The sequence below is a fragment of the Plecotus auritus genome, assembly GCF_963455305.1.
Source record: "Plecotus auritus genome assembly, chromosome: 6".
Classification (NCBI taxonomy): domain Eukaryota; kingdom Metazoa; phylum Chordata; class Mammalia; order Chiroptera; family Vespertilionidae; genus Plecotus; species Plecotus auritus.
Window position 1 is genome coordinate 163,738,228 of NC_137773.1, and position 27,725 is coordinate 163,765,952.

Here is a 27,725-nt window from a genome sequence, read left to right on the forward strand (position 1 = left end):
ATATTGATGAACTCTCCAAGACTTGAAATTTCTTTCAACTATTGGCAGAAGGTTAACAACACAGATGCTTTTCTGGCCTTAGGTCAGCTGTGTTTACTCCACATCAATGATCTTTGGAAACTTTATCCAAATTACTGTTGAAATTGTTTATTTCAGAAGTAGGGCGACCAGATCAGCCCTCCATCTCTTGAGCGTGAGCAGCTTTGTTTTGCAGAGGCAGTGGCTAAAACAGACCAGACATTTCCATCAGCTGTTTGGTCATTGTGCTTTTTAGTGGAATTACAGCATGTTACAGTATTTTTCTTTGCGGGCTTAAACATTGAGCAAACCCAGACATCCGGAGATGCTAAAATGAAAAATCTGTTTCCTTTTGCCTTGCCATTTGCCAAGCAAACTCCGTCAGACAGCACATTCTATACATTTCGAGAAAATGAAATTACCCTTAATGTGTTGGCAACATCTGTCACAAAACACTCTTCAGTCTATGGCTTAAATGCATTGGGTAGAAATGGATTTGACAGTATATTTAAGGAGACACAATTATAGGTGAGGGCACTAGTTTGGCCTTAACAACCATAGGTTTTTCTTTTCCTTTTTTGGTATTTTTCTTTTCCTATTTTGTTTTTCTTTCTTCTTTGTAAATGTCATGTACAATACAAAGGACATTCTTTGATGAGGAAAGTGGACTAGGAAACACCATTCTTTGTTGTAAATAGCCAGCACTTCAAATTCTTTAAGTTTCCTTCCCTGATAAAGTGTCATCAAGAAAATGTGTTTCTCCAAGAGGTTCCTGCCTACTATTTCCACCTTACTCACTGATTGTAAAGTTATTCCATCCCTTATTCAGTTACGAAATTAATGTTCTTACTAATTTGTGGGAATCCTCTTTTCATGGAACATCTTTACTGAATATGAATAAGAATGTATGTTCTTACCAGTCCTCCCCCAAGAATTACTATTTTCTTGTTCATTTATTTGTAATAGCTGGTCTGGGTAGGAAGAGAATGTTTCCCTTACATTGTTTTACACTCCTTGCCTAGTGCTGCTAGTTACAATTCCAAAGGATGACAAGTCCCTTCCTACTCTTTCCTTTGATTGTCAGGTGTTTGGTTTATACACAGAAGCAGAGCTTGCTCTGTGGCATCTGTAATCAAATGAGTCCCCAAACACTTTCTGAGAAAGGATGTTTTAAAGAGACCAGACAATCCTTCCTAAATTAGTTCCAAATGCAGGCATTCAATCCTTCTATTCTTATCATGCATGGATTTTGATTCATCTGTCACATACTCACATATCTCATTTGCATATCGCCTTCCAAACAAAGACTCAAGTCTGCCTCTCTGCCACGCTGGGGAATGAGGTCACCCCCTAGGGTGTTGAAAAGAAATTCTTCTACCAAACACAATTTGGTCTTTATCTCTGATTTATGACAAACAATCTTTATGTGACTCGCATAGGCTGATTAAATTGAGGGGTTTCCAAGACTGTGACAGTTTAGCTGTATGATAGAATCTCTAGGGGCAAATATTCTGAAAAGATAGACTTAAGTCTTAAGTTCAAGAAGAGTATTGAAGTCTTGCACCTGTTAAGGATTAAAATATTGTGCAAGTGCCACTTTGGGGTTGGAAAAAAAAAAGCTTTAGAACTTGTCTAAACTCTGAGGTTATTCTATATAGTTTTTCTTTAAGTGATTTAAAAACTTTCCTTCTTCTTAAATAAAGGCCAGTAAGGGATTTTTGTTTTTAATATCAAGTAAAGATGGTTTTGTTAAAGCAATTCAGACAGCAGGAAGAAACCGTGATGTGTCCCTGAATTACAAGTAAAAGTTTTATCATGTTTCTCATTTGAGAAGCATCCTGATGAACAACAATTCACAGAAGCATCACAAAATTCAAACAACACAAATCCACAACTGTGTATATTTCCAAGCTAAAGACCTTTAAAATAACATATATTTTCTGATGGAATCTTGCTCAAAAGCCTTTTGGAGCAAAGTTGAATCTGTATAGTAAGCATTTCCAAATATTTGGCTCAATTGCTATTCTTCCTCCATATTAATGGAGAGGAGTTCATAAAAAAGGCTGAGTGATAGCCTGATCTTTTAACACCTGCAGTTGGGAACTTGGATTTGGATAGTAACATGAGGAATTAATCATCCTGAGCAAAAATGTTTTAGGAAACATTTGCCTGTGGGTAATCAGTTTGGGGTCTGAGACCCTGTCATCTATGTGGATCTGTCCTAGTTTTATTTCTTCAAAATGTTTACTTACAGATATGGAGAAAAGCCACGTCGTGAAAAAATAATGTTTATAGGAAAAAATAGCATTCAGATACTTATCATGTTATTACCATGGAACGTTTAAATGAGCTGTTCTAAGCATGCGCTTCTGCCTTTATCATCATCTTTAAAATAAAACAGTGGGATAATATAATATCAAAGACTCCACCCAACCCTAGATTTTCAATTTTTTAAAAATATGTTTCCATTGTCTAAGTGAGTCAATTAAGGCATAAGAGTAGGATAGAGGAGAAGGAAAGAGGGTATGTGGCCTGGCTCTGTGCTTCAATAGCCATGCGACACTTTGTATATGGACAGAAGTTTTTTTTTTTAAATATCTAGTATTTCTTACATTCCAATAGTTCTAATAAATCAAAAAGCATATTCGAAAAGTAGGCTTTTCCTAACACCTGATGAAACAATTGACATTTTTACATTTTTAGAAAATTATAGCAATGTTGCATTTGACTGGCATTTAACAGTTTAGTATCATCTGTCAAAAGCATAGACCCAAAGAAAGTAGGTCAAAATATTCAAATTTTAAAACATGGGAAATAGTAACTTGAATTTTTATAACATTTATATTAGATTTTAGTATGTCCAAAGAGATCCAGTGAAGGAACCCATCTGGACCAGTGTTATCACCACAGTGGTAGGTTGTATTGAGGTGATCAAAATCTGTCCATATAAATCATAGATAAATGTTGTAAACCAAAAGTCTTATTCAGTATCAATAAAAACTAGAGAATTTCCATCATATCTGTATATTTTTAATTAAGAGAAGTTAGTATTTAGAACAATAAGAGAGGGCATATATATGATATCTTGGAATACATTCTACATTAAATATTAGAATTATAAGTAACAGGCATTTTAAATACATCACAGGTAAATCACAGTGGAGGAAAGGAAGCCACTAATGCTATCTATTTAGATGAACAGAAAATGTCATGGATGGATGTAAAATTTATGCGTGGTTGAATTTAGCCTTTTCAGTAAAGTAAACATGTTGGATGTTAAAGCAGTCTACTGTGTTTATGTTTAAGTTTTAAGTGTCCTTCCTGTGGAACGTATTTTCAGATGGACATTGTGTGTGCTTCTAGGGTGCTGTGATTACGCCGACAATGGACCATCCAATGTCAATGCAGCCAGCAAACATGATGGGCCCCCTGACACAACAGATGAACCATCTTTCGTTGGGCACAACAGGAACGGTGAGTTGAAGAGTTTGTTTTGTTCTGTTTTCTTGGATTTCTTCGATAAGATGAAATACTCTCTTTTCACTGGCATTGTCAGCAAAACTGGCTCTGCACCATTGACTAACACTCCTTTCAGGTTCCAGTATGAACAAGCTGCCTTCTGCCTGCTTATTCCATCCTGGGACACATTTACTCACATTGACAATGCTGAAGGCTGTATTGTGTTGCATTTAAATTTGAGTTACTTCCTGTTCTTGAGAAAATGCACCAAGTATGACGTCTGATTTTGGAAAAGTGTCTTTATGCGTGTACCTGCAAATCTAGACCTTGTAACGTAATACACTTGAGCCTGTTTTTCTTTTCCCAGATGCTTACCACTTCAGCTAATATATCATTCCCAGGTTACTTACAGTGAGGGGCCAACCTTGACTATGACTAATACACAGGGTTTTTTATTCAGTTTCCATGTTTAAGTCAGTAAAAAGTAATTGAGAACCTGACATAATCGAGTTCTTTTCATCTTTCTTTTGACTATATTGACATAGATGATGTTGAAAAATGGGAAAGGACTCTAACATACTTAATCTTTTTTTTTTTTATAAGTTCGGATATTTTTGACTAGCCATTATTTTTCCTTGGGGAACAAAAGTACATCAAAAATTTCCCATTGCAGCCTTGATTTTATATCAGTGAGGCCTTTGAAATCATTTGCAATACTTTGTGTTAGTTTTTAAGTCCATACAAAGGCAATTCCCCAAATAGTCAAGAAGGCAAATGTTTTAATACAACCTGGAATACTGCAACTTTGTTAATTACCATTATAGAGAACAGTGAAAGACATCAAAGTCAACCTCTCATGTGACACCATTGCTAAGAGTTTTTAATTTTTCATTTTTAAAGATGTAGAAAGAAAAATACATTTTCTTTTTACAGAAGCAGCTTAAGTATTATAGAAAGAACACTGGACTTGAAGTTAGGAATTCTAGCCTTAAATCTTGATTGAGCCCTATTGTTTCTATCTGTCCAATCTCAATTTCTCTCTCTGTCTAGTTGAAGTATTGAACATGATATATGGGGCTCCTTTGACTACGTGCCTTTGTGTCTTTAAGGCTATATGTCTCATAGTCACCACTTCTGTGATTCTTCACAATTATGCTAGCATCATCTCCAAATATCTTCATATACTATGTGCACTAGTTATATATTGGAAATTTTACCTTAAAGCAATGGTTTGCTTGATACATAGGCTTTTTGGGAATATAAGATATTTCTGACATGTCCACTGAGCCTCAATAATCTGCTCTAAATAGGAAGAAAGTCCATATAGCTAATGGAAAGAGTTGCTTTGTTTCAATAAAGTTTAATTTTATTAACATAAACAAAGTACCCATCTCTAAGACTTCAGTTTCTGATCCTATAAAAAGCAGTTGATGATACTTTACCTGTCTGAAGGCTGGACTGGGTCAAATGATTTTTTTAGGTCTCTGACCTAGACTTTTAAAAGTCATGTCTAAAGCGACATTTAACTCTACACTGTGGCACAGCTAATTTTCATCAGGGAGATAAAATTTGAAGATAATATTTCTGGAGATTTTAGTACTGTGTTAAGGATTATTTGTCATTGCTTTGCTCATTTACCAGCAAAACAGACTCCATGAAGTATTGGGAGGCCTCAAGTTTCTCATGTGCCCACTATTGATTTCCCTTCATGTCAGCCTTAATCTCCTTAAGGGATCATAAATTCTCAATAAGTGAAGTATTGCGATCTTATTATATTGAATAACAATCTGGAATCTGATAAAAGAGGGAGTTATAATGCAAAGCCCAGCAAGAAACACTTTATAAATCCTAGTCATTTGAATCATAAGCAAAGCCAGCTGACTTGCTGAAGTTCAAATTTGCAAACTAGAAAAAAACATAAGAGCTAAGTTTAATTGAGATTATGACTGGATACTTTAGGGAATTGAAAAATAAACTAAAACATGAAGAACAGGTTTAGGATTATAATAGTTATTGATTCAATAACATGTATTGATTAGTATTGGAGCATTTTCAACAAGAACACAGTTATATATAAGATCACTATTTTTACCTAGCTGGAAATGGGCATATTATTTAAGAATGATATACATCCCATCCCTTTCTCAGCAAAAGTTTGAAATATGTAGTTTATTTTTAATACCAAATATTCTGTAGCTTTTCCCCCCATTTTTTCTCCCTTCACATTTGTACTAAAAAATGCTTATGTATATTATAAACTTTGTATAAATTGATGTTTTGCAAAGGTTTGAAATTTCATAAGGTTCTGGAAAAGCAGAAAGAAAACAATATTACTTTGTTGATTTATTCAACAAAATATCACTGTATTTAGTATCCAGAATACTGGTATATATTTTTCTTGAACTGTCACTCTTGTACTTCAACATGCCATCATAGATTCATTTTACATGAATTTTTGATTGGCATGTGGAGTGGCTATCAGATTTTCCCACCTATTGCTTCTTTTCAATATATTTTATTATTGCTGGGAAGATTGCCTGTTGTCACGGAAAAAAAAAAAAAAGTGGATGTTGGGATCGAACTTGAGTTCACAGTCCAGCTCAGCCCCTTATTAGCTATGCACATTTAGGCAGGTTATTAACCTCTCTGAACTTTTAGTTCCTCTTCTACAAAGTAGAAAAATAATATTTATATCCCCGGGGAGTTGCCAACATTAAATGCAATGATATATGTGACATTCCTAATACAGTGTGAAATCTAGCAGATAGATGCTTATCAAATGAGCTGTCCTTAACCCCACTACATCCAGTGGCTTCAACTGGCAGGAATCTAGTCCAAGTCATCAGAAGGGATGTAGGAAATTAACAAGTTCACAGCACAACACACTGGCCTACTCTGTTTCGTTTGGCATAACTTATTTCTTTCTCACGTTTCCACTTCCTTAGCGTCTAACATACTCTTCCAAGGTTGTAAACCCCAAAATTCTAGAGGCCAGCCAAGTCACATTAATGAATCAAGTTGGCTGATTTGAGCAAAAAACCCTAGAAGCACAGAATCAAATTTGGTCTACATTTACCGCTCATGTACTATAAATATACTTGACAGTGGAGGTTACATTTTAATTTAGAGATGTTTTTAATGCAATACTAATAATTTCTCTGCCTGAGAGTTAGGTGAACAGTAGTGGAAGGTGCCACCCTTGGCAGCCTGGAACATGATGTTGCCTCTAAAGAAGGCAGCCTCTACTCAACTCCAGGTCACTGTTGCTTCAGAGGCATACAGACCTAGGGTGGCCTCACCTTCCAATTTTTTAAGATACATTAAATATTTAAATCTTAATGGAACATTTCCCCGTATTTGAATATTGAACCCCGTTTGCCCGAAAAGCTCTCAGATTGTGACTCCTGCCCAGGGATTTCCTAGGTCTCCTCTGACTCTTCTGGCCATTGCTGCTTCTGTTCTTTCACAGGCTGCTCAGACAGGGTTTCATTTTTTAACTTCGCATTAATACATGATTTTCCCTTAAGCCATGCCATCTGCTTTCATGGTTTTGAACTCTGCTTGCTATGCCGAAGACTCTTAAATCTGAGTCCTCAGTGCTAACCTCATCTTACATTTTTAGACCCATTTTTCCAACTATTTGCTAACTGTCTCATGTAAATCTCCCTCTGATATCTCAAAGTCAGCATGACCCAAACTAATCGCATTCGCTTCCTCAGGCTTCCTCCCCACTGATGCCCTTCCGCTTCCACATTCCTGCTTTTTATTTCCTCTCAAGCCATATCCATGCCCTTTTGCTCTGGTAGTCAAATGCTAATCCTGGGACTCAGTCTAGACTCTTTCCTTCTCCCTCACCACCATATACAATTACTTTTCAAGTCCCATCACTTTAGTCTCATAGACATTTGTCAAATACATCCCCTCCACCACACTTCTAGACTCTGCCCTGGGTCTCATTTGATTACTTATAATAGTCTCCTAACTGCTCTTCCTGCTTCCTGTCTCAGTGGGCTCCCATCCATTCTCCAGCATGTTGCCACAGCCAGTCAATCTAAAATTATCTGATCATGTGTCTCTCTTACCAGTAACTTTTCAGAGGCTTTCAGACATCTAGGCTCACTGAAATTCTACAAACAAGATGTGAGCAGTGACGAGTCAAGATAAAAACAGCAGCCTCAATCCAGAAACAGATAGGCTCCAGGGGAAGAGCCAGGAGAGATCAGTGAATGATCTACAGTAGTCAGTGGTCCAGGGCTAATGGGGAGTTGGAGCTAGATTGGAATTTTCCAGTGTTAGAAGGGGGGGATTGGGGCTTAGGCCATAGGCCACATGCCACATCCCACTTTCCTTTCTAAGATCCCTGGGTAAGGAAGTTTATTGAGATGCCTCTTTTTCAGCTTCATAAAAGTAGGTATATTTGGTCCCTTGTAACCCCCAATTTTGAAATGGAACCCGGGTAGGTTAACCTTTCTCTACCATTTGCCACCTCAAATGTTTATTGTTCAATTCTCTACATATTTTCAAGCTAGACAGAATCTCCCAGACTTACAGGAAATCAAATAACTATTTTATTCCAGGGCTGTGCTGACCTTGGCGATTTTTCTAGCTTTTCCACCTTTTTTTTTGTTGGTCATAGGAATCCCTGGATAGAGCCAAAGCCCTGTTAACCACCGTTTCTTATCACCGTATTGTAAGCATTAGCAGAAATCACTGGGGATTTTACTGTGTTATGAGAACCTCCAAATTGCATGACAATCTTGTTTTACAAGTTTCTTATCTCCTTTTCATTTGTTCAGTTGGTGGTCACCAGTGGCTTACAATGTCACCAGAATCTGTTGAAAGAAATAAACGTTTTTGTTCTGCAGGCTCCTTATCTGCAGTTCTGTTTGTGTCCTCCAAACCACTGGTGATTTGTGACATCATTGGATTCCATGATGTAACCATAGCCACTCACAAAGATAATCTTGTAATTCTACTCCATTTGTACACGTAGCTCTCCAATATTTTTTCCGTCATACCATTTTTCCTTTATTACTCTAAAATGTTGACGGTATCAGGTGACATTCCTGAATTACTAATTTTGCTCAGAGATTATCTTTTTTAATTATTACATATCAGTATCAGGACTAATAGCCATATCATGGCTCTATCAGGGAATAAAGAACAACACATAGTGTTAAATGGGCTCGTGACTAGAAAATAATATCGTAAATCCACAAATGGCAATGAGTATATCTCCTTAAATGGTTTTTGAGGAAAAAGTGTCAATTAATTAAAAATGGTCAAATACAAGACTGAAAATATAGGTAAAAGGGAATAGTTTTTTTTTAATTTGTTTAGTCTTATTCTAAGATAAATGAACTTTGAAGATAGTCTTTAAACAAAAAGTAAATAGGCATTAAGTGGAAGTCTAGTATCATGAAAGTTTAATTGCAAATATTAAGTTTTTGCTGCTTAAAAATGTATTCTGACTTCAAATTAATTAGCAACAAAATACAAGAGCCCAATAGATAAAAACAATGTGAATGTATAGTTGGTAAAAGAGGAAATAGAATGCCAAAAAAACATGAAAAAATAATAAATAGTAATTTAATCAAATACAGAGACATACACACATAACCCATTAAATAAAGTTATAAAAATAATATGCATTGCTGATGAAGGTGTGAGGAATAAACATTCTCATTATGTGATGACAGGGATCTAAATTTGTAAAAGTCCCAGTTGGATAGCAAGGTGGACAGTCAAGACATTTTAAAACAGTTCTGCTGACTGACCAATAAGTTTTAGTTTTAGAAGCTATTTTATGGAAATATTCTAAAGTAACAGTAAAGCCTTTATACCTCAAAAGTGTTCAAGCTAATGTTTGTTATAATGCCTAATGAAGAAGAATGATTAAACCATAAGCTACCCACAGATCAGAATGTAATACTACATGGAGTTATAAGAAATTAAACCTAGTAGGCTAGGATGAGCTATCATTATGAGCAGGATGTAAATGTGCACATGTAACAAACATGAAAAAATATTTATGAAATAAGGCTATAGAAATACAAAACAAGTGTGGTTATTTCTGGGTGATGGGATTAGGGACCATTCCTATTTTAATCATATTGGTATACATTCTGCAAGTATACAACAATAAGCATGATTTACTTTTATTATTTATTTTTAATATAAATGTATTTGTGGAAAAATGACTAGTGGCATGATCTTAAAATTAACTTTTTGTTTGTTTGTTTGTTTGTAGTAATGTGTGATTGCAGTTTTTAAAAAGAAACTAGGAATTACTACCACTATTTAAGAACATATTTGGAGACCCTATAAAAATGTTTCTACTTATTCTAGCTTTGGTGATGATAATCAACTCACTAGTTCACATACCTGTTGTGAGAAGCAAAATGACTCATGCATAAGGTGTTTATTTGCTTTTGAATCTTTGGTCAATATTTTTATCTGTCTTCTCATGAGAAAGTGATTAACATTGTCCTTTTGTGGCAAGGAGATTAAATGGAGAAATGTCTGATAGTTCAAATGAAGTTTTTAAGTGGATGGAAAAGAGGAAGTTTGAGATTTTAGTTTTTTAAAGAAATAATGATCATATAAATGGAATAAGGGTCTCACAGAACATCTATGTAACTGTGTTTTGGCAGTTTATTTGAATGTGAGCAATATTTGGTCTTTTTACACAGTTTACTCCTCCAAGGGAAATTGGGGCTAGATTAGAACTTCCCATTTTTAAAGTTGGGGGAGGGGGGGTGTTGGAGGGGCCTTGGACCATAGGCCAGGTCCAACTTTTCCTTTTCAGATCTCTGGCTAAAGAAATTTACTAAACCAAAGCCTCTTTCTCATTTTCAAAAAAAAAAAAAAATCTATATGGTCCCATATAACCTCAAATTTTGAAATGCATGCCAGGTAGTTTAATTAGTCTTTCCCTAACATTTGCTACCTCCAGTGTTACAACACTTAGGAAAAAGACAGCAATCATCGTGGAATAGATTCTTCTACTTTGTCTCTGCTCGCACTGCTCCTGCAGGCAAAGCTCCTTGGTCTTGACTGACAACCACTGGGATCAGAGTCAGAGCTGAGTGATCAAAATGTGTCAGCCCCCGTAGAGTATGGGAATGTGTACATTTTTTATTGATCTCTTAAATTTCCCATTCTTTTTTTTTTTTTTTCTCCAGGACTTTGTTTCATATTGTGCTCTGGGCCCCTTCTCGATGGGCTGCCTTGTAGAACTTTGGGGTCAGTCAGAGAGGGTATAGATTTCACATTGATGCCCCCCATAGAAGTGACCAAAGTAATGGCAGACCGAGGAAGATGGCAATGTTCTGGGACAGAATGTACTGTCCTAGTAAGTGGAGCCAAACAAACACCATGTATAGTGTGGTGGTTATGGGGACTATTGGAACAACTGTAAACTAGGTAGGGGTCCTAGTGCCTGAAGAACTTGGAGGTAGGGGGGTTAGGCAGCCACATGACATACAGTGAGTGGGCACTTCCAAGATGTAGAGCTAAGATTCTGTTTTATTTTCTTTTGTACTTCATTGCATTCTTTCTCATGCTCTTTTCATTCAAAGATTCAGTCCCAAGACAGGATTATGATACTCCACCAGCTGTTGTGTCAGGTAGGAAAATTCTAATTCCTTTCAGACTTGATTGGTGGGGAGAGATGGAAGTTGCCTGGTTTTCTCCAAAACTCTTTAAAGCAGTGATTCTCAATGGGGCTGGGTGCAAGGAATTTAAATTTCAATTCCGGGGTGGGGGGTTGCGTGGGGCAAGGGAATGGGCAGAGCATGGTTCAAAAATGTACTTAATAGTTCAGTCCAGTTTTGTGTATGAGAAAGAAATATGTTGCTTCTATAATAAAAAGTAAAAGCTCAAAGACATTTGATCTATGAAGGATACGCAGAACGTACAGTCTGTCTATGTTCTGTGTATCAGAGGTTCTCAGTGTGGGAGGGTTCATCAGAGTTTCTGAGAAGTGGGAGAGGAGATTTATGTTTATCAAATGAGGGCACAAATTAATAAAATGTAGTTTGAGAAGCACTGCTTTGGAGACCAGAATTCTTCTGAATTCAGAAAATCATCCCATTTTGCTTGCTCAACACCCAGTGTAGTGTCTCACCCATAGTAGGTGCTCAATATAATGGTTTGTTGAATGAATCAAAACTTCAGATTTGTTCCAAAAATGGTACTTTGGATATTGAAAGAGAAGCTGCCAATGTTCCACTTGTACAGCAAAGTGGCAGAGACTGATCCGAGAGTGCGTAAGAATCCTGAGGATTTTTATTAGCAATATTTAAGGTGTTTCATAAACTTGGGTGGTGCGGTTTATAATAGGGTATGCGTATGTGAAAAGGTGACTTATTTTGAATTGCACAGATCTTGTGCTTTCTTAACTTGGAATTTTGGTTTCTTGCGAAGAGGATAATGGGCATAATTTTCCCCTTTGGTTGATTTGTTTTTAACTAAATAAAATACTGGCAGCCTCAAGAGCTTTGAACGCTTTGATCCTCTCGTGTGTTAGATAATGAGGACACACAATCTAAAGCAAGAGATGAAGACCAGGAGAACCCATCAGTCGGTAGAGCCTGACCACGGAGCGGTGGTTTTCAGATAGAGAACAGCATGCTCTTGGCCACTGGGTTTGTCTGACCTAGCATCTGAAGGGTAATCCTTTCCTCATGTCTGATGGATTGTGTAATGGTGCTCATGGCTGAATATTCATCTTACAAGTTCAGTTGAGAAACAATGAGTTAGCTTTCAGTTGTGAAGTCACTTTTTTTTTTAATCCTCACCTAAGGAGTGAGGATATTTTTTTCCTTTGATCTTTGACAGAGAGAAACATTGATGTGAGAGATACATATCGATTGGTTGCCTCCCATACTTGCCCTGACTGGTGGGGGAAAGAGGGGCGGGTATTGAGCCTGCAACCCAGGTATGTGCCCTGGACCAGGAATCAGTGGTGCACAGGCTGTTACTCTAACCACTGAGCACACCAGCCAGGACCACTTTGCTCTTTTTGGAGAGCTCTATAAATTGTCATTAATTAAAACATCACTTATCTTTTCCCCAAAGTGTGTATCCTATCATATCATAATGTGTTTCATTTAGCATACTTTGTTTAATGTAATGTAGCCTTTACTTGGTTTAATATATGGCATCTTTGTTTAACAAGAGACATCTATTCTTGAAAATTCACCAATATTAATAATGAGGAAAGACAGAAACTGAAACTTTCCTTCTACTAGGTTTCCTGATTTCACTTTTAAGAACACATACACAGACACACAAAAGCAATGAAAACATCAAAAGCACTTACTAGATATCAGCCATGGGTCAAGATCAATGCATATGAATTGAAGCAGAACATCTGGCTTACAGTTCCCACCAAATTCCACAGACAGTTGCCACTGAAAGTCCTTGAGCTGAGAAATGACTCAAAGTCGAGCCTTAAGAAATGTAATCTGGCATCTGTATGTGTGCTTAAGCAACACGAAACAGTAATCACGTAGAACAGTTAGAAAGCCCCAGTATTGACATCATTAATATTTTTTTAAAGTGCTAAGATCCCATCAGTGGAATACAAAAGAAGGCACTAATATAGAAGTGACAGGAACAAGAACATTTTACAGGACTTTACAGTTGTTTTCCCCTGATAAGATTTAATTGGTGGTTTGACATTTGATATATTTGCAGAGTTCTTTGGCCTCTTTGGTCTACCTGTAAAGGAAAATAAACGTACCCTTTAAAAATGTTTATAAATTGTCTGGTGGGCACAACTTGAGTAACTTTTGAAAAATGGAATATCCTTTGCCCAACCCTGAGGAAAATGAAGCAGGCAAAGGTGTTGTAATAGTTCCTTCCCATCTCTCCCAATATGTCAATATTGGACAACCCAGATAGTAATCAATTCTTTGTCAGTGTAGGAACCCACTTGGTTATCATAATGTATCAGAGTTGAAGATAACTGCTTTGTAATCGACAGAGACATAATCAATATATCAAACATTTATTGATTATCTTCTGAGTCTTAGGCGCTTTACTCAAGTACTAGGGGTACACAATGAATATAAAATAGACCACTGGTAAAAAAAAAAAAAGTGGGGGGGAGGGCAAGAAAACCCACCATGGTCTAATAATGTTGTTGTTGTTGTTTGTGATGTTTAAGTGTATAAAATATGGAGGAACTAAAATCTAGACTGAAAAGAAGATCAGAACCCTCAGGAATAAAATTCTGAGCTGGATTTGGAAGAACAAATAGGAGATAGGAGCTGACCTGTTAGACAAGAGTGGGGAAGATTCAGGAGGGGAATGAGATGAGATACGTAAACACTTGGAGACAGGAAATAGTGTGGGGTGCTTGGTGACAGCAAATCATTTGTCATTCTTGGAGCAAAATGTCACAATGGTGGACACTGACACTAGGTCAGGGCAGATCTGATTGTAGGACTCTTTCCCCTCTGAGTCACATATCTTTTTTAAAAAAATTCAAATAATATTTATTGGGAGTGGCCATTATTGTATTGGGTGTTAGGGTTGCAACTTTCCTCTAAGAACCTAGGATCCAATTAGGAAGTTAGGTACAAAAGGTAATTACAACACAGTGTCTTAAGAGCTTCCATATGAACAAATATATGATTTTCACATTTGTAAACTCTCCAGTAAGATTCCAGAGTTCAGAAACTACTTGTGTAACTTACTAGTTGTGGAACCTTGGAAAATTACCTAATTTCTCTATATCTTAGATAGCTTATTTGAGGAATTAATAATTACTTAATATGGCTAGTGTCGGAATTAGGTAAGTTAAGATATATAGCCTGTTTAAAACAGATCCTAACGTAAAATAAGTGCCCCAATGTTATTAGTAACAACTGTACCCATTCTTGTTACGAGATGCTATGGTGGCACAGAGAAGAAACAACTAGCATACAGTAGAAGAAGTTAGTGCAAGTGGAAGAAACATCTAAACAGGGACATAGGGTGTATGGGAATAAACCAAGTAAACAATAAGTTGGAGGGGAAAAGTTTCAGACCAAGTAGGTACACATAAAAGACTCTTAGGTACAGAGTATGACAAATTCAGGGAACTACAGATGGTTCAACAGGACAGGGATACATAGAGACAGGGAGTAGAGAAAGTGAGTCTGGAGAAATAAACTGGAGCCATATCACCAGAAATGGTAACTTGAAATTGATCCAGGTGGCAATAGATGTACACTAAAAGTTTTGAAGTTGGAGGATGACATGACCACTCAGGCTATAGGGTGGAGAATGCAATGGAGACATACAGAACTAGAAAAGGGGCGGGGGGGGGGGTGGGATTTGTCCAGAACTCAAGAGTCCAAGCATGAAATCAAGTTGGCATGTGCTCAAGTTGTGGAAATGATAATGGAGAGTTGACAAATTTGTGAGATATTAAGGAAGTACAATATGTAAGACTCAGTAACTAAATGGATATCAAGATAGAAGGAGAGAGAAGAGTTAAGTTCCTGTCAATTCAGTGGCCTGATACGTCATTTTCAAGGATCTAATCCAGAGGAAAGGCGTACTATCCCCCAGGGGAACACGCCTGTGCCATTCCCTTACCCTTCTTCATCCCCCATAGGCAGGTATCTCCTAAATTCTAAGGGACCCCATGAAACTTGCAACCAGGGAAGCAGTAGGCAGTGGCATCTCATCCTGAGCTAATCCCCTGAACATGTCTCCAAGACCCCCTTAAATTAATTAATTAATTAATACATCAATCCTATCTCGTAAAACAGTAATATGCAAATTGACCATCACTCCGCTGCACCCACAAGCCACGCCCACCAGCCAATCAAGAGCAAGTATGCAAATTAACCCAACCAAGATGGCTGCAGCCACAGAGAGCAGGAGGAAGCCAAGCTTTGCACACACCCTGGCAGGCCCAGGCCTCCACTCAAGGCTACAGAGTTTCAATTATAGAAGATAAATAGATCCCAACAAAAATGGCAGCAGCCACAGAGCTGCAGAGAGCAGGAGGCTTGAGTTGCCCCCAGTGATGGAGGAAGCCAAGCTCCCGCAGCCCTGGGCTGCCTTGGCCTCCACTCAAGGCTACAAAGTTTCAATTATAGAAGATAAATAAATCCCAGATACCAGGGCCTCCGCTTGGGTTTCTGGGGTTGTGGCCAGCCTGCAAATCACCACAGGCCCCTCGCCAAGGCCACCCCATGCCTCAAAAGAACCCCCACCCTGATCCGGACACCCTTCAGGGCAAACCAGCTGGCCCCCACCCGTGCACCAAGTCTCTATCCTATTTAATAAAAGAGTAATATGCAGATTGACCATCACTCCAACACACAAGATGGCTGCCCCCATGTGGTCAAAGATCCTGCCCCCATGTGGACACAAGATGGCCACCACAAGATGGCCAGCAGAGGAGGGCAAGTTGAGAGGGACCAGGCCTGCAAGGGAGGGCAGTTGTGGGCAATCAGGCCAGTAGGGGAGGGCAGTTCGGGGGACCCAAGCCTGCAGGGGAGAGCAGTTCAGGGGGGACCAGGTCTGCAAGGGAGGGCAGTTAGGGGTGACCAGGCTATCAGGGGCGGGCAGTTAGGGGTGACCAGGCCTGCAGGGGCGGGCAGTTAGGGGCAAACAGGCTGGCAGGGGAGCAGTTAGGCATCAATCAGGCTGGCAGGGGAGTGGTTAGGGGGTGATCAGGCTGGCAGGCAGAAGCGGTTAGGGGCAATCAGGAAGGCAGGCAGGCGAGCAGTTGGGAGCCAACAGTCCTGGATTGTGAGAGGGATATCCGACTGCCCATTTAGGCCCGATCCTACCTGGGGTCCCAGATTAGAGAGGGTGCAGGCTGGCCTGAGGAACATCCCCCCCCAGCCCCATGCATGAATTTCGTACACCGGGCCTCTAGTTAATTAATAAACCAGAGGAAAATGGCCAAGTTCAATATTGTACATGTTGAGTTTGAAGTATCTATGAGGCATCCAAGTGGAGATAATAAGTATTTGGATGTGTGTCTGGAGGTCAGAAGATGCTCTTAGCTACAGGTGGATTTTGGAGTTATCATCTTGGAATTAAGTAATGTCACCCAGGGAATGTGCTTAGAACAAAGGCAAGTAGGCAGATCCTTGAAAAAAAAAAATGGCCGCTCCCTCCCTCCACCCACCAAAAGAAATTTAAGAACAAGGAGCCTAAAATAAAGATTGGAAAAGACAACGATAGCCATAGCAGGAAAACCAAGAATATGATGTTTCAAAAGAAGCCAAAGAGAGAGAGTATTTCAAGAGAAGCCTGTTTAGTAAGATGAGTCCTGAACAGAAGCTGTTGGATTTAGTTACAGAGAGATCACTAGTCAATCTGATGGTGCAGCTTTAAGGGGAAGGGTGAAGACAGTGAATGTGCTGTAAGGAAGTGGAGGTAACAAATGCCAGAAACATAACAATTTTGGCTTTCAAGAAGAGTAGAAAAAAACAAATGGACAATGGAACTGATTGATTTACTACTTTTTAAGACAGGAAATATTTGGTCATAATAGAAAGAAGCCAGGAAAGAGTTCTAAAATATGAAGATGTAATTCATGAAGGGGTGACTCATAGAGAGCAAGGTCACTGAAGAAGCCAGATACTTCTAGGAATGTGGGAGGTCAAAAGGAGGGGATGAAATGTGTGCATGCAAGTTTGTAAATGTAGGAATAGGCAATCAAAGAATTTCCCACATAATAAATACTATTTGTTTTTGTGAGACATATTAAGTGACATCTGAGAATGAATGGGAGATGTCATGGAGAAGAGAATTTTGGGAAACTATTGAGTAAGAAAGCCAAAAGGTTTGAAAGGCAGTACTGAGGGTTCATTTGAAGCTACAGATTACGATTTTTTTGTGATACCAATCTGTGAAGGTATTTAATTTTCCACAGTAGTGATCAGTAGCCATCAGAAAGGCATTCAGGTGGATCAATCCTCAGCTAAGGTTGTACTGAGTAGAGTGAGAAAAAGGGCAATGTGTGATGACAGTATTGTCAAAAGATTGATTGAGTGACAAATTCAATCAGTATACTTTCCAGGATGAACAGAACAAGAAAAGAGGGCCATAGGCAATGGGAGACAGAGAGAAAGTGGAAAGATCGAGAAGAGGTATCAATGAAATGTATGAAGTGGGTCTGGAGAAAATACGAGGATTAAAGATTTTGGATAATAAACTATTTCTTGACAAAAGTCAAGGTCATGGAGCAGGTGGCCAAAGTAGACTGGAGGTGAAGGTGACAAAGATTAAAGAGATTAAGCTGCTATTTAAATGGGGTATTTTTATGTCTGGAATTGTCTTATATTATTTGGTTTTTGACATTAATAAGATATGGGCTAATTATCAGGGAGAATGTCCCAAATATAGGGGCTCACTAACAGCATACTTCTGAAAACTATGAAGAATTTTTAAGAACAAAGTTCTTTCCAGAACACTTGGAATATAGATTTAATTAAAGGCAGAAAAGTGTTTCAGATCAGTGTTTTTCAGGGTGTGATTTGTGTATCACTTTGATACTTAAAGTTAATTTATGAGTACAGGGACCCAAACTTTTTATTTGTATTTCAGCAGCAATATAGTTACTTTTATGTAAATTTGAATAACAGAATAAGTTCACCAAAAGCATGGCTTAAGGAATACTTTGCTTAGGAAAAGTCTAAGAGAACTAGTTAAACAGTAAATACATTAAAAAAAAAAAACCAACTAATTCAGAAAATATAGAGCAAAGGCCATAGTGGCGATGTCCAAAAGAAAGTGGCTAAAGTTTGGGAAATGGGCGTCTTTGATTTATTTCACTGGCGTTACCTTTCCTTGTCATAGTCCCTGCTACACCTTATCCAGCTCATTTCAAGAACACAGGACAGAGGTTGGAACTACCTCCATTTTCATGCAAAATCAAGAGTCTGTTGTCTTTTTGGTTTTTCTTTTCCACAACAGTTACAACTCTTTAAAAGATCTTTCTATTTTAAGCAAAAATTTTTTTAAAAAAATCTTGAAGTCATCATTTTTTTTCTCTTCATAGTTGGATTTGATGTGTCACATATGAAAACTAAAAATAATATGTTGTCAAAATTGTATCTCAGTTGCTTTAAGCTTAATTCCCTTGAAGGGTGTCATCCTGAAATCAAGCAAAAACTATTGACAGAGAACCAAAGTAGAACCAAAATTTGTTCACCTTTTCTAAAAACTTTAGAGTTCAAAATTTGAATCTGTTTTTGGAAAAGACAAAAAATGAGAAAAGTGCCCCCAAAATGCATGAGAAGAATCCAGCAAACATCTGGAACATATATTTATTCTCTGGCATATCCTTCGTGCACACCAGCTAAAATAGGTTGAAAATATTCCATGTTATCAATACAACTTCATGACAAGATTTCACAGAAAAAGCATACTTAAGTCATGATACAGATTCACTCAGTGTGGTTGAATATGAAGTCCTTCAGTGTCATAGTCAGGAAATTATAGGATTCTGCAAATAAAGTCCTTTACAGAGGTTTTTGCCCAAATTAGGGCAAAATTCACTGTTAAAATAGTAGGCAGTTTTTCCATACTGTTTTTTGCTAGTCGATAGCATCACTTTGCATTGGAAAGCCTCATTAATTTGGAATTGGTGATGCTCTACCAAAGATTTGGTTGAAGTTTATCTTTATACTGCCTCTTCTTGGGTGGGAATTACTTTATAAAACTCTCTCATAATTGGGATGGGCGGGGGCGTTTAAAATACTTCAAAGAACAAAACTATTTTTTCAGCTCTAAACAACATCTGTTTTCATGGATACCATGTGCTAATTACAAATGATTTCCATCTCTTAATTAAACATTAGGACCATTAGTACCTCCAATTAGCAACAATTAGCCATTAAATTGTATTTACTGTAAAAGACCTGACACAGAGTTATGTGTTCCCACAAGCCATGCATGAAAATTGGTTTCATTTCTTTGCTCAAATACTGTGCATTCACTTTGATTACAAAACTGCATTTGTTTAAGTGTGCTAATTAATTGATTTTTTTCTTTCCAATAAGTTCTAATAAGGGAGACTTTGTTCTACTTACTATGCATTCATCCAGCGGATATTTTCTGAGCTCCTGTAGTGCTCCAGAGAACCAAGGCTATAGATCACAGATGCATTCCTTGCCTACAAAGAGCGTAGGATCCAACAGAGAATAGGGTTATAAGGAACTGTCATAAAACACAGAACGGGACTTTGTACATGATATTTATACAAATATTTGACAAACAGGCATGTGCATGCTGTTTTTGTGTTCTTGCTGGTACACTTATATTGATCCGTCCATTATCCGAATGAAGTCTGACTTTTCCTGAGGGACCACAGTTTTCATTGCTCCATTCAAGTAACTGATAACCAAAGAGGGGTTAAGCAAATAGACGGTTCTGGTATATAAACATCCCTGTTATTTAGCTCATTTTTATGTGGGGTGGTGATGGGGAGTTGGGAAAATCCTATGGCTATTTTCTAATCAAGCAGTTTTATTTCTGTAAAGGTCCAGATAGAAAATATTTCAGGTTTTGTCGGCCATACGGTCTATGTCATGACTACTCAGCTCAGTCTTTTAGGGCGAAAGCCACCACAGACCATGTATAAATAAATGAGCATGGCTATGTTCCAATAAAGCTTTCCTTATTAAAATTGGCAGCAAGTTGAATTTGGCCTGTGGGCTGTAGTTTGCTCACTCCTATTTCTAATCAATTTATTTTCATAAATATTCCAAATCAATACTGTTACCAACATTCTTTTTTTGTTCTTTATTAAAAATTTTATTTATTTATTTTTAAATCTTTATTGTTGAGAGTATTACAGATGTCCCTCTTATTCCCCTCATTTCCTATCTCCACCCAGTTCCCTCCCCACCCCAGGCCTTCACCACCCTATTGTCTGTGTCTATAGGTAATGCATATCTATAATAATAAAAGCATAATATGCTAATTAGACTAGACATCCTTCTGGACGTCCTTCCGGATGACCTTCCAGATGAAGCCAGAGCTGCGAGGGAAGCCCGGGTCCCGGGTGCCTGCTGGTGGCCGGAGGGAAACCCATGTCCTGGGTGCTTGCTGGCGGCCTGAGGGAAGCCCGGATCCTGGGTGCCAGAGGGAAGCCGGTGCCAGCAGGAAGCCGGTGCCAGCAGGAAGCCAGTGCCAGCAGCTGGGGGAAAGAAGGCCTACTTTTGCATGAATTTCATGCATCGGGCTTCTAGTATGCATATAAGATCTTTGGTTAATCTCTCCCTGCCCCGCCTCCCCTCCCCTCTACCTTATGAGATTTGTTGTTGTTTTTTTTCATGTTTCCATGATTCTGATTCTATTTTAATCACCAGTTTATTTTGTTCATTAGATTTTGATTTTTAAATTCAATTGTTGATACATATGTATTTATTGCCATTTCATTGTTCATATTTTTCTTTTTCTTCTTCCTCTTTCTCTTCCTCTTTTTAAAGAATACCCTTCAACATTTCATGTAATACTGGTTTGGTGGTGATGAATTCCTTTCACTTTTTCTTGTTTATGAAGCTCTTTACAATTCTAAACGATAACTTCGCTGGGTAGAGTAATCTTGGTTGTAGGTCCTTAGGATTCATCACTTTGAATATTTCTTGCCACTTCCTTCTGTCCTGCAAAGTTTCTGTTGAGAAATCAGCTGACAGTCATATAGCACTCCCTTGTAGGTAACTAACTGCTTTTCTCTTGCTGCCTTTAAGATTCTCTCATTGTCTTTAACCCTTGACATTTTAATTATAGTATATCTTGGGTCTCTTTGGACTCTCTGTGCTTCCTGGACTTGTAAGTCACTTTCATCAGGTAGGAGAAGTTTTCTGTCATTATTTCTTCAAAAAGGTTTTCAATATCTTGCTCTCTCTCTTTTCCTTCTGGTACTGCCACAATGCGAATGTTGGTATACTTGAAGTTGTCCAAGAGGCTCCTTACACTATCTTCATATTTTTTTAATTCATTTTTCTTTTTGCTCTTCTGATTGGGTATTTTTGTTTCCTCATATTCCAAATTGTTTATTTGGTTCTCGGAATCCTCTACTCTGCTGTTTAATACCTGTAAATTATTCTTTATTTCAGTTAGTGTATGCTTAATTTCTGACTGGTCCTTTTTCCTGTCTTTGAAATTCTCACTAAGATCCTTGAAAGTCTCACTAAGTCCCTTGAACTCTGTATCCAGCAGTTTGCTTGCTTCCATTTCTTTATTTATGACATGTTTGTCTCCACATTTTGGCTGCATCCCTGTGTCTGTTTCTATATATTAGGTAGAGCAGCTACGTCTCCTGGAATTGGTAGAGTGGCCTTGTGTAGTAGGTGTCCTGTAGGGCCCAGTGGCTCAGCCTCCCCAGTCACCTGAGCTGGGCATTCTAGGTGTGCCCCTGTGTGGGCTGTGTACACAGTAAGTAGTTGAGCCTTGATTGCTATTGACAGTCACTGAGAGGAATTGACCTCCAGGCCAATTGGCTGTGAGGACCAGCTACAACTACAGTGGGAAAGCAGCTATGTAGGAGACACCCCTATGGAGCAGGACTTGCTTCAGTGGTGCTCACTGAGTCTGCCCCTTGCGTGTGTCACTTGTGGATGTGTAGAATTATATTCTGGTATTGTCTGAATCTCTCCACCGGGTGCACTGGCTCTGGGACCTTCCGGGAAGTGCAAAGTCAGCCACTGCCTGGGGCCACCCGACAGTAGCTACAAAGACTTCTGCAGCTGCTACTTGTATTGGGCTTAGAAGTGCCCAGGCAAGGCCCTGCTGTGAAGCAAGGCAGGGTGGTGCTGGTGCCTGGTCTTGGGCCTTTTATTGATAGGTTTGGGGCATGCTGACACCAGCTGCTGCTTGTTTGAGAGATTTTTGTAAAGTTTGAAGCCTGAGCCAGGCCTGGCCATTCATATGGAAAAGCTGCTGCAAACAGCTTGAGTAGGGCTGCCAATTGGATGGGGTGGGGGTTTTAGGGAATCATCAGGATGGAGCCAACAGTGTGAGCCAGGCTCATGGAGACTCAGATATGGCTGCCTGTCAGCTCTGCAACAGGGAGGTCTCAGCACAGGAACAGTGATCCCTGCGAGCACCCCCGTCTGTGAGAAAGCCGCTCCCCGAGTTCCTGCCCCTATGCCAGACAGTCCAGTTCTTTCCTGTATGTCCCTGGATTCCCCAAAAGCAGCCCAGAGATGGAGCTCAGGGGGATCGAATCCGAGTAAATTCTTGTGCCAGCCCTTTACAAAGGAACATTGGGTCTCCAGCAGCTTTTGTGTCACTCAGCCCCAACCCCCGCTGGTTTTTACAGCCTGAAGTTATGGGGACTTCTCTTCCCAGCTCTGGAACCCTGGGTTGAGGGTCTGATATGGAGCTGGGACCCCTTGCTCCTCATGTGCAGCCTCTGTAGCTGAGATGTTTTAAAAAAACTGCACACGTGGGTACCGGTCCAGCCCGTTCCTCGCCTCTACCCTTCCTACCAGTCTCAATGTGCTTTCTTCTTTACTTCTCTAGTTGTAGGATTTCCATTCAGCCAGCTTTCAGATGGTTCTGAATGATGGTTGTTCTGTATTTTAGTTGTAATTTTGATGTGGTTGTGGGAGGCGAATACTGGTGTTTACTTACGTCACCATCTTACCAACGTACTTTTCCTTTATAGTCAACATTTTTGTAGGTTTTTTATTTAATTTTATTGTTTAAAGTATTACAAATAGTACTACATATGTATTTTTGTATTTTTCAAACATTTATTGAAAAGCCGACGAAATATCAGGAAAACAGAGGTGGAAGAGATTGAAATGAAGTTTGAGACATTTCTTAGTATTTTAGATTGTACAGCATGAGTGATTGTAGTACTGTAGTATTAAAACACTTTAAGTCTATTTATACTTTTTACATGCTCATATACTGGTTTTCTGGGATTTATTTGTATGTACCTGGCAACAGAGAATTATCAATCCAGAAAACAAAATATATATCCTGTTTAACATTTCCTTGCCAGCCTTTAGAATTCTTTACTTTTAGAAATTTAGAGAAAAGGCAAGAGATTCATCCTCTCAACAGATTTGTAGTAAAATTTATTTTGCATCTTTGTCACCCTACATGGGCTGGTATTTTTGTTGAGGTGGTTGGTTAGTGTCCACGGAAGTTATTCTTGATATTCTTATTCTTTCTGGGCAACTGCTTCTGAGCACTGTTTTTGTTTTTGTTTTTTTGCTCTGCACTAAGAAGGTGAAAGGAAACTTCCTTGGTTTTGTCTAAAGACCAAATACTGCACAGGACAGGCCTGGGATGGCTGGAGATATGACTGCCCTTCTGCAGCAAAATCAGAGCGAAATTCCAGTTGGTGATGCAACACACACATCAAAGGGAAAGCAGTGTCCCAGTGAATCTGCCCTAGAATCCCTCAGTGAGTGGCAGCCATGGACTTAGCGACACAGCAGCAGCACCCGGCGTCACTTAGTCCTTCAGTCATCTAAAGGGCAGTGTCCCCATAATGCAACAGGGGGCAAGAGCCTTTTCAGGATAACAGTCTGTTTTCATGGGAGCTAAGTGTATGGCAGGAATCAGCATATGTGGTACTGACTGCACAGGGTTCCCTTTTTAATCAACAGCACTAAGTGAGCACTTGAGGTTCCCATCAGAGAATCCAGTCATGAATGGACTATGGTTCAGCACTTGGCAAAGGCATGCTAGAGACATCTGAGACTGGAGAGATGCTGCCTGACAGACAGGCTAACATTTCTCTAGACTCTGTGTCAAATTAGTTTATCAGACAGCAAAATACCTGATACGTAAGATTGCATGTCCCTCTAGAAATGCTTTCTCGGAGTTAAAATTTAATGTTTTAACCTCTTGTGTCTTAGACAGGTAGCATATGACACAAACACTTAAACAACACTACTAGATTTGTTGAGATGCCAGAGTGGAAGTAATTGCCCATTATTTTACTCCACGTCCCTCATATAAAGAAGCAAATGATGAATTGCTCCTTGAGTTCAGTGCCTAGGCAAGAATCTCCCCAGATGAACGGGTATACTCCTTTTGATCTGACGATGTAATATACATAACTCAATTCATTTCCTTTTGGCCTTGGTTATCAGGACAGGCAGAGTCAGGCATAGTGCATTGCAAATGTTCCTGGTGGCGTGTGCTCTCTATTGCTCTCAACCATGCATTGATGCGCTGGTGTGTTTTTTTTTGTGTGTGTGTGTGTGTGTGTGTGTGCTTTTTAATATAGTGCTGAATTTTGGAAATGCTGCACAAATTCAGTTTGGGAAAATAAAAGCTCTAATGCCTATGATAAATAAATAAATGAATGAATGAATGAATGAATGAATGCTAATGGGCTCAGGGAAGTTTGTGTGCTCTAAGATCTCAGTGGAAAGATGAAATGAGAGATGATTGTGATTATGTGTTCATCTGATCTAAAAATGTGCAGGCAGGGACTGTTTTTATTCATCCACACACATGCAACTCTGAATAGACATAAGTATGGTGTAATAATTGGAAACGGCTTTTAGAGTCAAGAGGATATTCATGATTCCTAGTCCCATTATTTAATAATTATTTAACAATGACAGCCACCTAAATTTTTTGAAGCCTGCCTTTCCTTTTCTTAGGTATAGATAATAATGCATTAGCAGCTCCATCTTCATACTAATACGATGATTAATTGAGATGGCATATGTAAAATACCTAGTAAGTGCTTGACTTGTCATAGATAGTAAATAATTGGGGCTTTTTTTTCTCTCTTTCCCCACATTCAGGCATTCAGAGATGTATGTTAGAACTTTTGAAGTATTGTTAACCTTATGTTTGCCATGATAGATTGACTGAACCAAAGTAGTGATTTAAAATAGAGTTTCCTAACCCACTATCTAAAAATAGGAGAACTATTAAGGGAATTCATTACATGTCTTCTCTATTGGCTAACAATTATACTATTTTAGGTGAATTAATATAAATATTAAAGCTTATTTTAACAACATGAAAAGTAATATTTATAAATGTGAAGTGAAAAAAAAGTGACAAAATTAATCATTGCGATTCTGAGTTCTAAAGCATGCACACGAAAAGAAGCTAGAAGAGACTGCATTAAGTGATCCAGGGGTGGGCAAACTTCTTGACTCGAGGGCCACAATGGGTTCTTAAACTGGACCGGAGGGCCGGAACAAAAGCATGGATGGAGTGTTTGTGTGAACTAATATAAATTCAAAGTAAAGGAGCAGAGGGGAGAGCAAGAGAACCCTCCGCTCTTTCGGCTCCGCGGGCCGGATAGAACAGCCGAACGGGCCGGATCCGGCCCGCGGGCCGTAGTTTGCCCATGGTTGGATTATCCTGTGTCTTTAATTTGTTTTTTCAACATTTTTGATGTGTTGCTTTGGAACTTACATAATTTACTAAAATTTTAGTGGCACAGCCTTTGAATATACATAATTGTGGGGAATATATATAGAAGAAAAAGATGAGTGTATTAATACCAAGATGATAATGATGACTATGATGATTATATTGTGGTAGTGGTAGCAGTGATGGCCTCTAAAATTTTCCCCACTTCCATTCATTATGTCTCAACACTAGGGCATTGAAGGCAGAATTAAGAGAAGCTTATCTCTCTATAGAAGTGGCATAGATCTTTGAATGATTTTGTCATCTAAAGTCACTCTCCATTTATGTGAGTTTATTGTCCACCTACCAGAAGGCGGACAATAAACCACAACCACCTGGCTGTTGCTTTTCACAGTTTTCATAATGAAATCACATTTCAAGTAATATATTCTGCTTCTTTCATGCAGCACTTGGAACAGTCTGAAAATCTTCCCAATTTCCTTAATGTGAGACTTCTAGTCTCTTAGGTTTATGGAATTGATCTAACACATTTGAAATTGGGACCATACGTAATATACTTTAATGACATTGATATTGTCTAACTTCCATGATATATATTATATATGTAATATTAAGTCATTATATATATTATATATAATATTACGATTATATTATATTTTATAATGCATGTGTTTCCCCAAGCTGTAGATCACAAAATATTTGTTCATACCAAAATGATATTGTTTCAAAGTCCATTGCCATCCAAGATATTGCCTGTTCTTCCTTCTTTTCCAACATTAACTTTAATTGTTTTGATAATGTGAAATAGAACATAAATGATATGTTATTTATTATCACACCAGATTTTATAAAATTTTCACTTGTCTGAACTGTGCACTTTGGTGTACTCAACTATGATTTAGTTTTGGTAAAATATTGATTGAAAAGCCTTCAGCTACCTGACCCAGATACTGCATATCAAAACTGTAATCGTGTCACATCAAATTTCCTTAAAAAGGAAACAAAAATTGAAAAAAAAATTAAACCAGTGGTGCTCTTTAATTTATATGCAATGGATATTTCATTTGGCAGAAATATCATATTGGGTTCAGAGTAATGGATTGCAGGCCCCTGTAAGGCATAAATTTAATTACTCTATGTGCCTGCTCTGAATCCAGCCATCTACCCAAGAGACTCAAATCTGGGAAAGCATAGGACTCGAGATTCAAGAAATGGGAATTTCATTCATAATTGAGCAGTTATTTTAGCAAAGCAAGTATATAGTGTTGGCAAAAAGAAAAATAATTTTTTAAGATACTTGTTCTAGAAGGTTAAAGTCTACTAGTCAAAGAAGACCAGAAACCAACTGTCGTCAAATAAAATTTGGTTTACTAGCTTACGGAAAGAAAGAAGTTACATCAGGTGAACCATGGAGCATCTAAGAAGTTTGAAGGGGCTTATTGCAGGATTTGAGCTCATGTAGTGTGACTTTGGGAAGGACCTAAGGAAGTAAGGATTTATTTTTGCATTGGGGCTATCAGGCAGTGAGGGGAGGTTGATGATTGGTGTCTTACTAAGTCTAGTAGGTGATTGGAACAGAACATAGCCAGAGTTGTCTTTGCTAACGATGGAGCGGTCACTCACCTTAGACAGAAAGGGGGGATGCTTCTTCCAGGTTGGCAGAACATCCTTGCTTCTCTCCTTTATCCATCATAGTCATCAAGTTCTTGTCTGATACCATCTTCAAATTGTTTAATTGGAAATACTTTGCCCTTCCTAATAACTACCAGCTAATTAAAGACCATTTGAATGGTATTTTATTAATCCTTTCCTTACCTAACAGGCAATTTTTAATGTTGCTTGACAAAAATATAGCTGAACCTTGAATCACCTTGATAAAATGTAAATACAAACATGGGATATGTCAAAATGTATTT

The 27,725-nt window shown here is 38.4% G+C and overlaps 1 protein-coding gene across 9 annotated transcripts in view; it reads left to right on the forward strand.

Moving 5' to 3' along the window:
- RBMS3 (RNA binding motif single stranded interacting protein 3) overlaps positions 1-27,725 on the forward strand; it is a gene marked incomplete at its 3' end in the record, with an annotated part of 1,264,947 nt that overhangs the window by 1,189,855 nt on the left and 47,367 nt on the right. For 6 of the 9 annotated variants that reach the window (XM_080673187.1, XM_080673188.1, XM_080673190.1 and 3 more), the window contains 2 exons: positions 3,382-3,492; positions 11,058-11,105. In XM_080673187.1, the coding sequence (XP_080529313.1) occupies positions 3,382-3,492; positions 11,058-11,105 (159 nt within the window). The remainder of the gene's footprint in view (positions 1-3,381; positions 3,493-11,057; positions 11,106-27,725) is intronic. The other 3 variants (XM_080673189.1, XM_080673192.1, XM_080673193.1) reach the window with 1 other exon arrangement.